Below are 15,716 nucleotides of genomic sequence, written 5' to 3'. Positions count from 1 at the left end.
CGCAACCTCCATTCATCGAGGTACTTTCTGCACTGAGAGCAGAAAAGTTCGAAATTCGCGGCGTCCGGGCAACCGTCATATTTCTTCGGTCGCAAACAGCTTATTCGTTCTCTAAACAAAGCAGTCCAGAATCCCTGCCCCGGCTCCTGTATCATCGCCGGGTCGACGGGAGAACAATCTACAGGTTGATCAGCCATGGCGAAGAGTTTAGTACAGAAAAACAACACAGGCACCAAAAATGAACGGGTCTCTCTTCAAGGCTTTCAAAACCATGCGGTGCTACCACGTGTAACGACCGGCACGAAACTTAACAACTTCCGAACTGACCTCCGGTTTTCGATCACGAACACAGGAGTCCGCGGCGCGACGCCCGCTCCGTTCATACACATTCCACGTTCACGCAAACACACCACACTAACGCGTCGCGACGCACAGCGGCGGTCGCCGCACACGGTCGCGGAGTCACAACGCAGCCGTTACAACAGGAGTACGTTGAGCTCTTTCTCACAGAGTTCAGAGCTTTCTCATAATAGCCATTAAAGCTATAAGGTTGATTAATACATAGCGCTAAATTAATCTATAAGAACACCTGAAACTTTCCCGCTAATGGCGGCAGAGCCGCTCGTGTCGTCCGGCGGTGCCTGCCTGCCCTGACCATAGCCCGTGCAACACTCCGCCTGCTGCGCGCAGGTCCAGCGTCTTCCCGTGGCCGTAGCCCTTGCCACTAGCGGGCGTCACACTTACACTATACTAGCAAAACTAGTTCAATAGCGGCAACACTATCTTGCTACACTAGTTTTGCTCCCCGTCGCTGTCGGTGCGGTTTGCTAGAAGCTGGCCCCGGGCGGTATCATTTGTGCTAGCCGGCATAACAGCTCTGTCTCCCCATGCGTGTGCCTTGTGGTGCCGAGGCAGCTGAAAATTAGTTCATTGCCATAGCGTCCCGATGACACTCCTGAGGAATTTGAGGAGGTAGGCAAGTCTTCGCGTCTCACCGTGTCCTGTTCTCGACGGCGTTACGAGTGCTCCGAGTAGTAGCCCCAACGGTCATGGCAAGCTAGGAAACAGCAGAGCAATAGCCCTTACCGACCCTGCTCGAAGAGCAGATGCCGGTGTAATGCCCGCTCTGCGGCTCTGCGCGACCGTCGCCGTTGTGTCGCGCCTTCGCATGAATCCGCCGCCCGAGCGGTCCATGTGTGTCTGTTGCATGAAGTGTGCGAGAGCGGGGTCTGAGCGCTACCCGTCTCATTGGACCCATACGTTGTCATTCCAGTGACGGAGGCGGCGCTCACACTCCCTTCACGCGAACGCCGTGGAAGAGACTGGACGCAGACTAGAAATGATTTCACTTATGTCTTGATCGAACGTTTCAGCCGTCGTCCGGGAAGAGGCATGCCGGCAACGGTGCCGGCCCCCGCGCCGTGGCACGGAGAGCAATTATATGTTTGTCTTTCCAAGCTAGCGCGCCCCACCGTATACATCACTCCGCGTAACGCGTTACTTGCGAGAAGCCTGCCACTCTGCATTGCGCTCCTCATCAGGGGTAGAGACGCCGAGAATTCTGGAGGCGCGCGGACGGGGGGTTCTCTCGGAACGAGACGCGACGGTTCAACTATTGGACGACCCCAGACCTGCCAAGTCCGTGTCACGTACGCGATCCTGTGAGACGCAGCGCTGTAGGACGGCACCCTGCAACGTGCGGGGCAAGCGTTGCTGGCCGCCGTATCCTGTGCTGTTAGTTGTGCTAGGCCTGGAGAGAGGACTGAGGACCATCTGCCGCAGAATGTGGCGATGGTTGGGACGTGAACCGCAAGTCGGTGCCGACGGGGTATCATGAAACTGTTGTCCTGCAGTGACAGCTTGGAACTCCGGGACAGAGTGTTTGTATAACAAGGACCGAGAGGTCTTTTTTCTGAAGGCGCGGTGCCCGGATATTCTGGTTGTCACCTGGTCAAGGTAATTTGGCGTCCTCCTGCACAGTGACGAGTTTCACTTTCTATTTGTCGGGGCTCATGATAGTGGCGGACAGCGAATGACGGCGACCGTCGGTGCCTGCGTGGTTCTTGCACTGCTGGGCTCAAAGGTTTATGTTTCATTTCACCCGTCTGGACATCTCATTCATTGAGCCGTGCCGGCTGCGATCGTCTTTCTGCTTCTCCGTCGTCAGGCAGTAGTGGGATGACTAGTTGGGCCACTTTTTCGTCCCTCAGCATCCAGAGTGCCACATGTTGCGTAGATGTAGCCTGACGATGGGTGCAGGGGGCGTTGTCTATTCGCAGCCAATCGGCGATTGTTCCCGGGCTTGTCGGCAGAGCGGTGAATTGTTTTTGATCTCGGTTTTGCTCGCCGTCGCATGGCTCCTGTTACACGGGACTGTGCGTGGCGTCAGCGTTGATGCCGCCGCAGACCTCTCACGAGTCGAGTCCCAGCAGGCTCCTGGCGTGATTGAGTCACCCGCTCGTCGGAAGGCCGAGCCCGCGTTTCCGAAGGTACTCGAAGACTCCCTCAGCAGCAAAGCTGCCTCAGTTCCCGTGGAGGAGGAAGAGCCCACGGGGACGCTGTTCGGCGAGTACAGGATGCTGGAGAAAGCGGAGAAGCATATTGACGAAATCGTCAATCGTGGCGCCCTTACGGGCGGCATTATCCGGTCGCTTTTGGCTGGATTATGTTTTTACCTAGCAGGGCTCTTTCCGCTAAACCCATACGTTTCTCGGGGTCTCACCCGGTGGGGCACGGTCGGCGCAGGGCTCGCCGGGGTCAGCTTCTCGCAGTACTTGTGGTCAGTCTGGAAGAGAGCGAAACAACGACACCGCATCGGAGAGGCAAGGCGCAATGTCGCGTTACACCGGGCGACACGGAGTGAGAGAAAGAAAGATAGACAGCGTCTCCTGAAATCCGTGAGGCGCGATGCAGTTCCGCCGCTGGAAGGTGTTACGGCCTTAGCTTTTACTGGGTGGCTGATTCACCAACTGCTTTCCTCCTCCTATGGGTTGATTGCCCTGCCCGTGGCGACTGTTATACCCCGTCAGATCGAAACCATAGTGTCGAGTTGGAAGAAGCGTCGAAAGGCACAGAAAGCACTTGAGCAGGACGACGAGGCATAGCTTGGCCAACAAGAGCCTGAAAAGACAGCGCCATGATTCGCGGGGATTCTGCACTAGGGGGACACGACACATGCAGGGGTGCGACACGACCCGAAGGAGAGCTGCCGCTCTTTGAAACAAAAGCTAGGAGCATGCTACGCAGCACAAAACGATCTGTGCACAGTAACAGGCCGAAACCGCTAGCTGAAATCATTGTGGGGCACACGCGCTGACAGAGTATGCATACTGTTGGGGGGAGCCGCGCAACTGTAGCTGGTGCAGTAGCGAGATATGCAAGAGCATTGACATCCCAGCCTGCCCACCGCGATCGTTCTTGTTTGTTTCGTTGTTATCCCGGGGCAGTTGAGTTCGCGTTACTTCCAAGAAATACCCTGTTGGGAACGCATCCTGCGTGCTATTTCAAAAAACGCGAGGGCCTCAGCGCTTTCCGTGTGTCCGTGCTGGTCATTACTTAGCTCCGAACGCCACAGTTTCAACACCTCCAGCCCGACGAGTACACGGTCATGCTCAGATTCGAATGAAACGGCCACGTCTGGTTCCTGGTCAATCGTGTGTTCGCCTTCGTACGCGTATGTTTGTGTCTTCCTGTTTATGGAGTGCTGCAATACTGGGCGGCGGTCCAGTTAGGACCGCGGCTTCCCGGCCACAGCAAAAACTCCGAAAGACCCTAACATGGAGCGCTCAAGGCCTTTTCAAGTCGTCGGTTTGTTGTGCGGCAACGCTTGTGTGTCGGTGGACGCCGGTAGCGTTCATACGCAAGAGCATGAGAGAGATGAGAGTCACAGACTGCAATGTGCCGCACGACGCGCATGTGAGCTCTTCGTCTGACCAGGTTAAGAAGAACGGCAGGTCAGCCGACAGAACAGGTACGACAGCCTTCAGTTGGCGACTCTCTTCAGGGTCGGCGAGTTGTTCCAAATCAAATCATCAAAAAACCCCCACAGAGGCGAGGTGTAGGACGACCGTGTAGTGTGACGGGTGTTCCATACGGTCCAAGCCGCCGCTTGCCGTGGCGGCCGGAGTAGCGGGTTCTGCATACCACCTCCGCTACATGTAAGGAGGAGTCTGTAGGCTCCCAACCGTAGAAAACTGTACCCTAGGAAGCCTTCTCTCGGCTACTCACACGGCACCTTCTCGTCACCGTCGCGGGGCGTTTTCGTCGGAGTCAGCGGGCTTCGCGTTCCGTCCCTCCGTGCCCGTGTCCCGTAAGGCCTGCTGAAGTTCGGGAACGGCTCTGGGTGAAGCTCGGCACATCGGACGGCTTTTCAACACCCGAACGACTGCAGCTTTTCAAGGACGCTGAGCCGCGGCAACGCACACGACTCTAGGGACTCACCTGACAGGACCGGGGACAAGCAGAGACCTAAGTCTAGAGCCGCCCTACGACGATCCTTACCGTGGTACGATGAGGGCAGGTCGATCAGTGTGCCTACCGCAGTTGCTAGAATGAAGTTGGGAATCAGCCCAGCCATGTCGGCTGGAGCCAGAGACGTTTAACATCACTAGTCGGAACCTGCGCGCAAGCACAGCACTTTTTGACAGTGATACGACGTAACCTCTTCGCGTCCAACTACGTGCCTCTGTCCCAGCTGCTACCAGGATGGCCAGGGACCGGTGTGGGACACTAACACTTGACCCCTGTAGGCAACGTGCTCGCGTCACTGTTTGTCCACTCCTCTATCTGGGCACAGCGACTGGCGCCTTTGGGTGGGTGTCACTATTGCAGCGGGCCTCCTGGGCCTTCGCCGACGTCTCTTATCTTCAGATTTTTGATTTTTGATCAATCAAAAATCACCTCGCACGCCTCGGCCAGGCTTGCTTCAGGGCGACTTGTATAATCACAACTGCGTCCTTTATTGTATTGTCGTAACCTCTTTTGAAGATCTTCGTGCTGTAGGTCAGATAGCAACTGTTACCCTCCCGCCAGCAGGTCCGCATCCACGCGGGGCACGTAAAATGACACGAACAGCGGTGTAGTTGGGAGGTGGGAATCAACCTGCAGGTTCGTGCAAGAAGCCTCGATATCCAGCTTGAAAAGCAGGTAATCTTGAGCTCTTCTCGAGTGTCACGTATGCATTATATGAAGTAAATGTGGGGCCTCCATACATTAGTTCACTCCTGCGAAGCGTAAGAAACGTGCTTCCTGGTGAGCGATAGTGAGATAGCTATCAGAACTACTAGGCGCGAGCAGCTTACCAAAAGCGATACATCCCGGCGAATTCCTTCACCCCCGTCATGGCCTGAAGCAGAAGAGCGGTAGTCGACGGAGCGACTGTTTTTGTCGCCTTCGAATAGAGCGCATACAACTACATCAACTGCCGAAGAAGCCGGGATCACACACATCAGAGAGAACTCTTACTTACACAGAATGCATCGTGAGGCGTTGAATTCCGTCAGCGCTTGAAGGACACCACAAAGAAAACAAACTATTGGAAGCCTCGGCAGTAGCCGAACACCCAAGCGTCACGCAGTCCCTTTTTCCGCGTCCAATTCAGGGCACGTCAGCAATGAAGTTTTCATGCTTGAATAGAATTCTACAACCACGACCACTGCGCCACTTCGTTACACGGGACACCGCGACGAAATGGCTTTCACACATCCTCCCCAAGGATTGCCGCAAGTGACTGGCATGTTAGACAGCCGAGACAGGTCTCTGAAAGCCAAGACACACCTCCCTCCAACACCATATGTGCTACTCTTCTGCACGTAGCCTGCTCAGACTCGCTGCGAGGTGCCGAACAGTGTGTGTCTGCTGGGACGTAAAGAGTAACGTTGAACACAGTGCACCGTTTCATCAAACCTTGTAGCCCGATCGGACCTGGTTCTGAGCCTGTGTATACCGCAAAGCAGATGGTGCCTCATGGTATTTCTCGAGTTGAGGCCTACCTCTTCATCATTCGGACGTACAATGTAGAAACTTGTTTCTTTCTATGGGTGTACTAACTACCTTCTCTATGTGTTTCTAGACCCTAAACCCTGAGGTGCCGCACGGTAGATCTACATGGAATGCACAAAGTCCAGTGAAACGTCAGCATTGGTGTGCCCGTACAGAGTCATCGTCGTCTCTTTGTGTTTCTTCAGTAAGGAATGGCACCACTACCCGTACAACGCCTACACCCAGAAACTCACCAGGGAAAGGCCCGCTAGTCGGCGCATCCAGGGAGAGAGGAAAAGTGACTCGCACTTCAATCTTGTCTTTTTTTTGTTGCCAGGGGCCCTCACCACCCCCCATCCACTCGTCTTCCTCCAGGTCGATTCGATAGAGGCTCACTCCGCTCTCCTTATCTTCCTGTGAGAATCCGCCGGAACGACAGGGGTAGTCGCCTTGCGACCCGTATACCCGGCGTTGAGACCTCCTTAGGAGAGAGTTGCTTCTTTTCTCTGACGCGTTGTGCAGACAGTTGCCAAGCTCAGCCCCAGGAGAGAAGAGGGGCACGACCGGGGGCGTCAGTCTCGTTCTAGGTGGGAAGGACAGCTCCGGAGAATCCATAGGGGAGGAGAAACAGCTCAACGACGATGATGGGAAAGCCGATATATCAGTTGAACAGGAAGTTCGATGAGAATTTTCGAGACAGCAAGTAACGGTGGGACTACTATGGAGACCTGTACTTGGACTTTCCGAAGCGGAAATCAAACTTAGTAGGTTCTTTACAAGATTGCGAGGCTTTTTTAGATGAAGACCTAGGATCCTTGAAGCAAAACCACACCCGCCACTAAGACCCCCCAGCTTTCCATGACAAGCCTTCGGTGGTATCTTTCGTTTTCTCCTGTGACTGCTGCCGCATCGGCTATGCCGAACAGGGGAAGACGGTGCCACTGGGGCTGATCCTATGACCCCCAAGTGACTCTCTTCTTTCTTCTCTCCTGGTAAAGAAGTGGCCTGGGGTGAGAATGTCCCTCCAGAGGAAGAAGGAGTGAGACTAGGGGAGGAAGGCCTGAGATTTCCAGAAAGAGGGAAGGAACTTCCGATAGGAGATACGCCTTGGCGATCTTCTGAAGTGGACGAAAACATCAGAGATGATGAATGGGAGGAAGAACAAACACTTGTATAAAAGTTTGCTAACACTGCACGGACAAGAGGAGATGATCTTTGCTTCATTAGGCTTGTAGTAGGAAAGTAGTCAAGCCTTTCTTGGTTGTGTGATACATGTTGTTGTCCTAGTTGCTGACTCTCATCACCCCCTTTAACTTCGTCCCCAGACACGGCTCCATGCATCCCATCCTCGAGAGACGCCTTTGTCTGTTGTTCTCCATCTTTCTTTCGAGAAAGTTCTAAAGCCACAGGGACGCGTACACAGAGGTAAAATGCCGGAGACAGATGAGCAGATGATCTCTTCTCCTGTATCTTCGTAGACGCTTTCCTTCTATCATTCAGCTGTGCTGCTGTCGTCGTCGTTATCATTCCTCCATCGCCTTCTTCTCCTACCATTTCATGCTTGTCTTTCTCTTCGTCATCCTTATTCTCTCGATCATTCTGCTGAGGTCTCTGCAAAAAAGACATACAATTCAGTTTCTGTCCATCCTTGGGGGCTTTCTGCGAATCCGAAGAAGGAACAACAGGAGGAAAGTCCCCCGGTTCTTCTCCCGTAGTACCGCCGGCGACCCCTGTGGGATGATGAGATGATCTACTCATACTCTTGCCGTGCAATAGCAACGGTTTGTTCTCGCCCTTACACACTCCTGCTTCTTTTTTGTCTCTTCCTTCTTTCTTATCTTTTTCTTGACCTTCTCCCTTTCCTTCTCCTTCTCCTCCACCTCCTCTTATCTTAAGTTTTGTCGTCCCTATAGACCTCGAAATGCCACCTGGTCTCGACATGCCCTCTGTGTCCTCAGGTTCTTCTCTTTGCTGCGTGTTCGACAAAGCAGGATCTGTCATGTCCTTGTTCTTCTTCTCCTTTACCTCATCTTCCTCTCCTTCTTTCTCAGCGAAAGAACAGCATTCAGACGTCATTCTCTTCAGTTGTTCTCCAGGGAGAGTCAGTCGGGCTTCAAGCCACACAACAGCACCTTTACTGCATCCGAAACGAACAGGAATAGGAAGAAGATCATTCAAGGCTTCTTGAATGAGACCTCCTCGTCCTTCTAGATATTTTGCTGAACTCACTTTTTCTCCTTTAACAGTATAGAAACAATCCAGATGCCGGCTTGCTGAATTCCTATTCTCATTCTCACCCCCTGCATTTCGAATAACGATCGGATATAAACCAGCCAGACCCGTAGCTGCGACTGCTCCCTCTTGCATGTAAGCCTCAAGAGACCTTCGCCAATGAGGTTCGTGAAGATGTACAACAAAGAAATAAGATAGAGAATTGGAGAGAAATGTAAAGAGCTTCTCTAGATTTACCTGGTAGGGTGGGAGCGTCTCTTGTGGTTGTTTTCCTTGATGAATGGATGAAACCACCTGGCTATCTCTCTCAGAGGCAGAAATGGATGATGCAGGTACACAACGATCTAGGAAATCAAGAGGATGGAGGGGATCTTGTTCGTCTACGTTGATGTGAGAGAAAGAAGACGCAGGAAGAAGAGAGAGAAGTCGGCGGTCAGGTAGAAGTTCATAACGATTCAAGACTAAAGAAGGAGAGAAGATCAAAGCTGTAGCTGCTAAGGCTTGAAGACGTGAGCTGATGAGTTCATTTCTCCACAGACAGAAAGATCTTGGAAGTATCGATTCAGTCAGCCTAGAGAGAGGAGAAGAAGAAGAAGAATGGAGAAGAGAATAGGAGGTTATATCTCCCTCCTTTCCCTTCTGTTGTTCTGATAGAAAATGAAGTGACAGAGAAAGAAATGAAGAGAAGAGACTTGTTTTCTTAGGAGAAGTGTTACCACTTGGACTTTCTGAATGCTTCATGTTTAACGGGGTTGCTGAAGATGAAATTGACGAAGATGTCTCTTTAGCCCTCTTCTTTTGCCGCCACTTCTTCCGCAGAACTTCCCATGTCTTCTCAAGAAGTAGGAAGTTCTCCCAACTCTCTTCAGGTAGACACATATTAACAATCTGTCTCCATGAAAGACATGGTACCTCACAACCTCTATGCAACCCATTGCTCTTCTCTTCTAATCTCCCTTCTTGGTAATGACTTTCCTTGTCTTGTCCCGTTTCCTTCTTTAGCCTTGTAGCCCAGCTCGACACCCACCGACCACCTGTCTCAAGATCCGTCTCTCCCCAGCCCTTTTCTTCTTCTTCTTCAACTTCCCCCCGCGAAGACCTCTGTCTCTTCTTCCAAGAGGAAACATTTGGGAAAGAGAAATCTTCTCCATCTTTGAGAAAGGCTTGCACTATCTCGCGCTCTCTTCTTTGTTGTCTCCATCTTAACTCTCCTCTCTCTCTTTTGCCCGAAGACGATCGCCTTCTTCTTCCTCTTCCCAGAGAGAGGGTCGAGGCTGAAGAAAAGAGGCTGTTATGATCAGGGCTCACTCTGTTGTCTTCGCACGCGACGAGGGAAGCCGTCGGAGAATGGACTGGATAGATAGATAAGTGTGTTTTAGTTCTTGGCCAGATAGAAGACAAGAGAGAAGACGTCGCACAAGATGCTAAGCAGACATCTTCTCTTTTCAACGAGGGACCTCCATCAAGGGGCTGCTGCCGGTTGGTCGAACCTAGAGAAGAAGACATCGTCCCTATCCCTGTTTTCTTTTCATCCATTTTCTTCAATCCTTTCGGTTTTTGTGAAAGCAAACTCGTATGAGCTGATAGACTCCGTGACGATAGAGGCTTCGTAGAAGATGAAAGAGAAAAAAAAGAAGAAAGTCCTTTTCCTTTAACCTGAGACATTTTATCTTCTCGACTGTGCCATGACTGCGCGCGCGCCCTCTCCACTGTCTCCCGGGATGGCAAAGCAGGGGCTGTGGCTGCATGGGAAAGAGCCTGAGTAGACAAGAGAAGCCATTGTTTCCGAGCATGTCTCCTCTCCATTTTGACTTTGAACAGAAGAAGAGAATCGGCGAGAGAAGGAAAAGGAAAGAGAGGTAACGATAACCCTTCATGTCCTTCGTCATCATATTCTTCTCTCTCTCCTAAGTTACGAGGCTCATGCTTCGAAATCGCCAAAGGGTCTCTCCTCCCCCCCCCAGAGAGCGATTTCACACGACCTGGTTTGTTGCTTGGACGTCCTATTAAAGACTTAGAACGAACATCTACTACACTTGACGTTGAGTCTGCTCTCAACGTCGATTCAGTAGCTAGCTGTTTAGCCACCCGCCCATCTCTTTGTCCGGAGCTTGGATGTGCCTCATGGTCTTGTTTCCGTTTCTTCGAAAGTGAAGAAGAACTCATAGAAGAAGAGGACGGTGATGCTGAGGTGGGATTGTTACTGGATCGCTCCTCTTCTGAAGGAGAGGAAGAAGACAGAGAAGAGAAACGTGACAGCGAGGAGGATACCATCGATGAAGTCCCCCGGGGATCTTTAAGAACAGATTCCTTCGCGTCGTCAAGCTCACGTATTCTCCGCCTCTTGTTTCCAGAGAAGAAAGGAGAAGAAACAAAAGCTAAGACAGGGTGCATACTTCGGAGAGCTTGACGGAGAACACCAAAGCGGCAAGGCACATCGGAATGGAGAAGCTCCCATGTATCTCTCTCTAGCAAAAGTGGTGTAGAAGAGACAGCAGAAGAACTGCAAGGAGGAACAGAAGAAGGCATCTGCACAGAAGAACAAGGACCTGTCGTAGAGGCTGCTTGACTTGTTGAAGAGGAAAGAGCTCTACGATGTAGAAAAGAGAAGTGGCTTCCTTGTTGCGATTCGCGACTACCTTTCGAGAGATAGGGAGATCTCTTCTTTCTAGTCAAGAGAGGATATCGTTTCTCTAGCCCAGAAAAACTTCCCCTCTCTCGAATCGTAGATCCACCCAACCCTTGACCTTGAGAAGTTGAAGTTCCATTGATATGAGAGATATCCTCTCTTCTGCAAGAAGCAGCGGAACACTTCGGCTCTTGCGACGATGAGATCTCCTCTCTGGATGCAGTTATAGCCTGGTTGCCTTGGTTCACAGAAGGGAGGCTTGCAGGAAGACTTTGACCAGCTGTCTTCTCCTCCTCCTCGTGTTCATCGCCATCTAGCTGACTGAGGAGACAATCGGCAGCTTCCATCTGGCGCTCAATAGGAAACGTGGGGAGCGGATGATGGATAGCAAGAGGGAACTGAAGAGACACATAATGTAATGTCAGAAAAACATCGAGAGGAAGAAATCTCGATAGACGACCGTCTCTTTCTCCTCTCTTTTCTAACACGGAAAGACTCTCAAAAGTGTCTGACATAAGAATCTTCCGTCTCTTGTTGTTGCCTTCTCTTGCCACATGCTCTCCCACCCCAGCTGTCTCTGACGTAGGTCCCCCTGGGAGCTTGAGTGTTATACTATGTTGTAGATCTCCTCTTTGATTCTTTACAACACACTCAGCTTTCATATCGGTATCTATGGTCCCTTTTAGAGATTCTTCTCTTCCCGCAGTGCCGTGTACAAGGTGACCATTGTTTGAGAGGAGGAAGATTCCCGCCTGTCTTGTTCTCTCTTCTTCCTCTCCTATTCTTCTTCTCATGAGGAGTAGAAGCCTTAGCTCCCAGTCTCTACGTGTCCAGTCTGTAACAGCTGTCAGTTGGGTTCTCTTCCGAGACTTCGGAGTCGCTAATACACGGAAAACTTGGAGCATGTCCTCTTCTTTCTTTCGGAGATCTCCATTGTTGTCTAGGGGAATCCCTTGAGGAAGCTCACCACCACCAGCCAGCTTCCTCGGTTCTTCTTTTTCATTATCTTCTCCTTTCTCTTGTATTCCTTGTGGTCCTTGGTTCAAGAGCTCTTTCAGCCCCTCTTCTAGACTCCAGAGATTATGATATGCCGCATAAAGAATCTCAGCGAAACATGCCGAGATCTCCGATTCATCTTCTCGGGCGTACGGACACCTTAGCAATCCCTGGACTTCAACTTTGAGTGCTCTCGCATTGAAAGTCTTACACAGTGGCAAAACTTTCAAGAAGAGTAACCGGGTTTGTTTCTTTCTTGCATGCAATAAAGGAAAGATCGCTCGGCGGAAAGCTCCATCTCTCAAAGGAATCGAAAGAGAAAGACACGGCAAGGCAGACGCCGCTGACTCTTGAACTGCATGAACAGGATCTGAAAGATAATCCCATATGAGCAATTGCACAGCATTGGGAAAAGAAGAACCTCCTGTCACTGAAGGTGCACTACTATCTTCTCCTCCTGCTTCTCCCCCTACTTCAGCTCCAGAGAGTCCCTTCTTTCGAGATAAAGAAAGGGCAGAAGCTTCACGAGCTGTCTGAGTATAGAACTCAAGAAGAGAACGTAAAACAATGAAGCCTAAGGCTCGCACTTGGGGAGAGCTATCATCCAGTGAAGAGAGTAACCACCCGATGGCAAGAGGGCTCTTGGCAATCTCGGATTGAAGTTGTTGAGCTGCTACGGTATGATGAGATGTATGTGCTCTTTCTCCTACTGATGCTAGAGCCGAGACCACCGCAGCTAAAGGAGAAGAAAAGCCTTGACGCCCTCCCGATGTCATAGACGAAGAAGACGAGAGAGACGGGTGCTGCTGATGCTGTTGGTGACCTAAAGAAGAAGAAGACGGATTTGAAGGATGAGAGGGAGGAACAGAGGAACAGGAGGAAGAAGATATTTGAGGGGGAGAAGAAGAGACAGTCTTTTGAGATGTGAGGGGGGCATGTAGATGTGCACCTGTAGAACGATGAGTGTCCCTTTTCTCTATTGTTGCTTCGACAGCAGCCGTCAGTGCAGACCGTGTACTCACAGCAAGATGTAGACGGAGAAGGACGCGACAACGTGATATTGGGTTAGGAGTCGCTGGGGGAAAAGAAGGTCTCTGAAGAGACTGGAGAGCTACATCTTCAGTCAGATGGGGAATGAGAGATAAGATAGCGGAGAGACTTGACAAACGAACGGCGGACACACTATCAGCTGGGAGACAGAGAGCAAATAGGAGACAGAACAACAGAGCATGACGCTCAAGTAGAAGAGAAAAAGAAAGAAAGAAAGAAAGAAAGAAGAGACAGAGCATGAGGGGAAGCCCCCAATGCAGGCGAGCGTCTTCTAACGACGTGAGGATGAATCTCGCGACCATAGAAGAAGAGAGGGACTTCAAAGGGAGTAAGCAGAACAGGTGAAAAACAGGGAGACGTATCTCTACCACCCTCCACTGGCGTTAACACGATATCCTCCTGCTACTGAAAGAGAAAGGGAGATGTAGCAGGGCATAGTCCAGGTGAGAGTTATAGTATGTCATGCGGACACATGCAAAAGAGTGCACATGTTTGGGGAGTTAAGGCAGCTAGACAGAAAGAAATGAGTATCTATCTGATCCCAGAAAAACCTCCATAGAATAGAAGGATAGGACATACATAGAAGATCTGATAGACACCCCTTTATCTACGTTGAAGAGGACGACACCTAGTATGTTTCTGCAGATATAGGATAGACAGGGAAAGTATGTCGTGCCCATGTGTAACCTTCTCTTTTTAGTTCCACTACCAAGAGAGTAAGAAGAGACAAAGATGAGAGAGACGTCCTCGCTCCTGTATACGACTTCCTCACATATCTACTCCCTTGTGAAGAAACGCGCATGAACATAGACACACACACAAGATCTCAACTGCTTGACACATACGACATACACGTGCTGTTTCTACTAGAAAAGCCTCTCCCTCTGCTTCTGAGATAGTCCCCGTGGCACCAAGCGCGCACTGAGACTTCTTTGACTCTTTACTATCCTTGACAGCAACGCCTCACAGTGACGTCCTGCTTCCCTAACAGAGAAGACATTGAAGCATGCCTTCAGTTTCTCATTCTTCTCCCAGTTTCTCAAGAGGAGTCACAGCAGGTATGCCGGGATGGTATCTCCGGCGACTTCATGTACGGCACAACCCCGTCCCCCAGGAGATGCTTCCATCGTTACTCTTCACGGCGCTCTACTGTGGTCCCCTTCATTTGTGGAGAATTCTTACTGGATCTCTCTTATGAGAACGGTAAGTCGGCTAGCAGTCATATTCACCGTCTTCCTCCTTACCTGTCATATAAGAGAGAAGAACAAGACAGCACTTGACTACGGCTCCTGCGCTTTCACATTCTTCGAGTTCTTGTACAGTCCATTCTCCACATTCCTCTATCGTTTGAAGGTGTTGTTGTTCTATCCTCTGATTCCCGACCACTGGGGAAGCTTTACCACTGGCGTCTCGTCCTGATGTTGAGCTCGCCTTTTCTTTCGATGCTCTGAAGGCTTCAGTGGCTTGAAGAATGCGATGCGCTCCACAACGGACGAGCTCCTCCCCCACTCGTAGAGCACCGTCTGACGAGAACTTCCCAGCTAAACTGATCAGTTTTATATGAAACCTCCCTGTCTTTGTCGCTAAATCTATCGCATGTCTAAAGACTGCTGGACCTGTCAGGATGACTATAGTGGACGCTAGATGGGCTAAACAAGCCAAGCACTCCGCACTCGATGATCTTACAGGCACGTCGGCTGATGTAAGAAGATCACCAGCAATCAGATGTAACAGAGAGACACGCACACTCATAAGGAGACAATCTAATCCAGGGGGCGGTTGCCCGGATGTGAGAAACTCTTGTTCTTGTGTCTGCTTTTCGGTGTCTATCCGCGGTGTCTTCTGACTCTCTTGACACCTGCTTTGTATTGCGCTTTCAAAACATTCCTGCTGAGACTGTCTTAAAGACATCAGCTCCCCCATATGATGATGATGATGATGCCTCAGCGTCAGTCCAGCCCACTTGCACAGAGTTTGCCGAGAGTGAGTAAGAAGAGCCATGAGAGCACGTAATGTCTGGAGATGTCGACAGGGTCTATCATCCAGGAGGCCTGCCATTAACTGCTGAATCAAAGCTACATGTGCAATAAGCCGTGGAAGCGGAGGGCTCGCTGGGGCCTGTGCTGGACTCAGATCTGCGACTTCCTGTGAAGTGTTCGCCGCCTGGGTGGCGATGTCCTCTGAAGACTCTAAACCATCAGCCTGGCCTTTCTTCACACGTTTAGATGTAGAAGACACCTTAATTGAAGAACTTTCTCCAGCTGGCGGGCCACCGGGAGTAATAGTAGCAGTTGTGGTAGTCGTAGTAGCCGTCGCTGGGACTGTCGTCTGTACATCGGTGCATGGTGTAGGTGTGCCTACACCCGGCGGAAGATAGTAGACAAACCCTAGATGGGACTGCTGGAGTGAGAGTGGCTGCGTCGTAAGAACAAGAGAGTGGGATAGTTGAGCATAAATATTCGTTGGACAAGTAGACGGCAAAGGAGTCCATCCAGCAGAAGTAACGGCTGGTGCGAGAGAGTCTCCATGTACCGAAGAATCACGCAAAGGCAAGCTCGAATAAAAAGAGTGAGCCAATCGAGAAGTGGTGCTTAGATCCCCCCCCGGCGGCCACGATGAATGGTGTCCAGAAGAATTTGCAACAACCAAGGGACCTTGAGACGCAACAGCCCGTCGAAGCTCACGGATATCCACCCACTGGCTTGAAGGGAGAGAGACAGCAGCAGATGAACTGGTATGCTGTCTTGAACCCCGAGGAGGTTGTAAAACTTTGACACCCCCCGAGCTGGTACGACCTTCTCCAGCAAGAAGCTTCATGTCGCCGCCCCCC

The 15,716-nt window shown here is 51.1% G+C and overlaps 2 protein-coding genes across 2 annotated transcripts; both read right to left on the bottom strand.

The window, feature by feature from the left end:
• Window positions 1–228: 228 nt before the first annotated feature.
• On the bottom strand, window positions 229–483 carry CSUI_006028 (uncharacterized protein). The gene has a single exon (XM_068066193.1). It carries the CDS (start codon window positions 387–389, stop codon window positions 264–266), a length of 126 nt encoding a protein of 41 aa, XP_067921837.1. The 5' UTR covers window positions 390–483; the 3' UTR covers window positions 229–263.
• Window positions 484–2,678: 2,195 nt separating this feature from the next.
• Window positions 2,679–15,659, bottom strand: CSUI_006027 (heat repeat-containing protein; the record flags this gene model as incomplete). Its single annotated transcript, XM_068066192.1, has 4 exons — window positions 2,679–4,617; window positions 5,301–5,419; window positions 6,234–13,025; window positions 14,131–15,659. Coding segments are annotated over 4 exons (8,493 nt in total), but the record flags the coding sequence as incomplete, so codon positions are not given.
• Window positions 15,660–15,716: the final 57 nt, after the last annotated feature.

This window comes from Cystoisospora suis (assembly GCF_002600585.1).
Source record: "Cystoisospora suis strain Wien I chromosome Unknown contig_3012, whole genome shotgun sequence".
Taxonomy (NCBI): domain Eukaryota; phylum Apicomplexa; class Conoidasida; order Eucoccidiorida; family Sarcocystidae; genus Cystoisospora; species Cystoisospora suis.
Note: the sequence above shows the minus strand (reverse complement) of the source record. Positions and strands in the feature narration are given on the sequence as shown.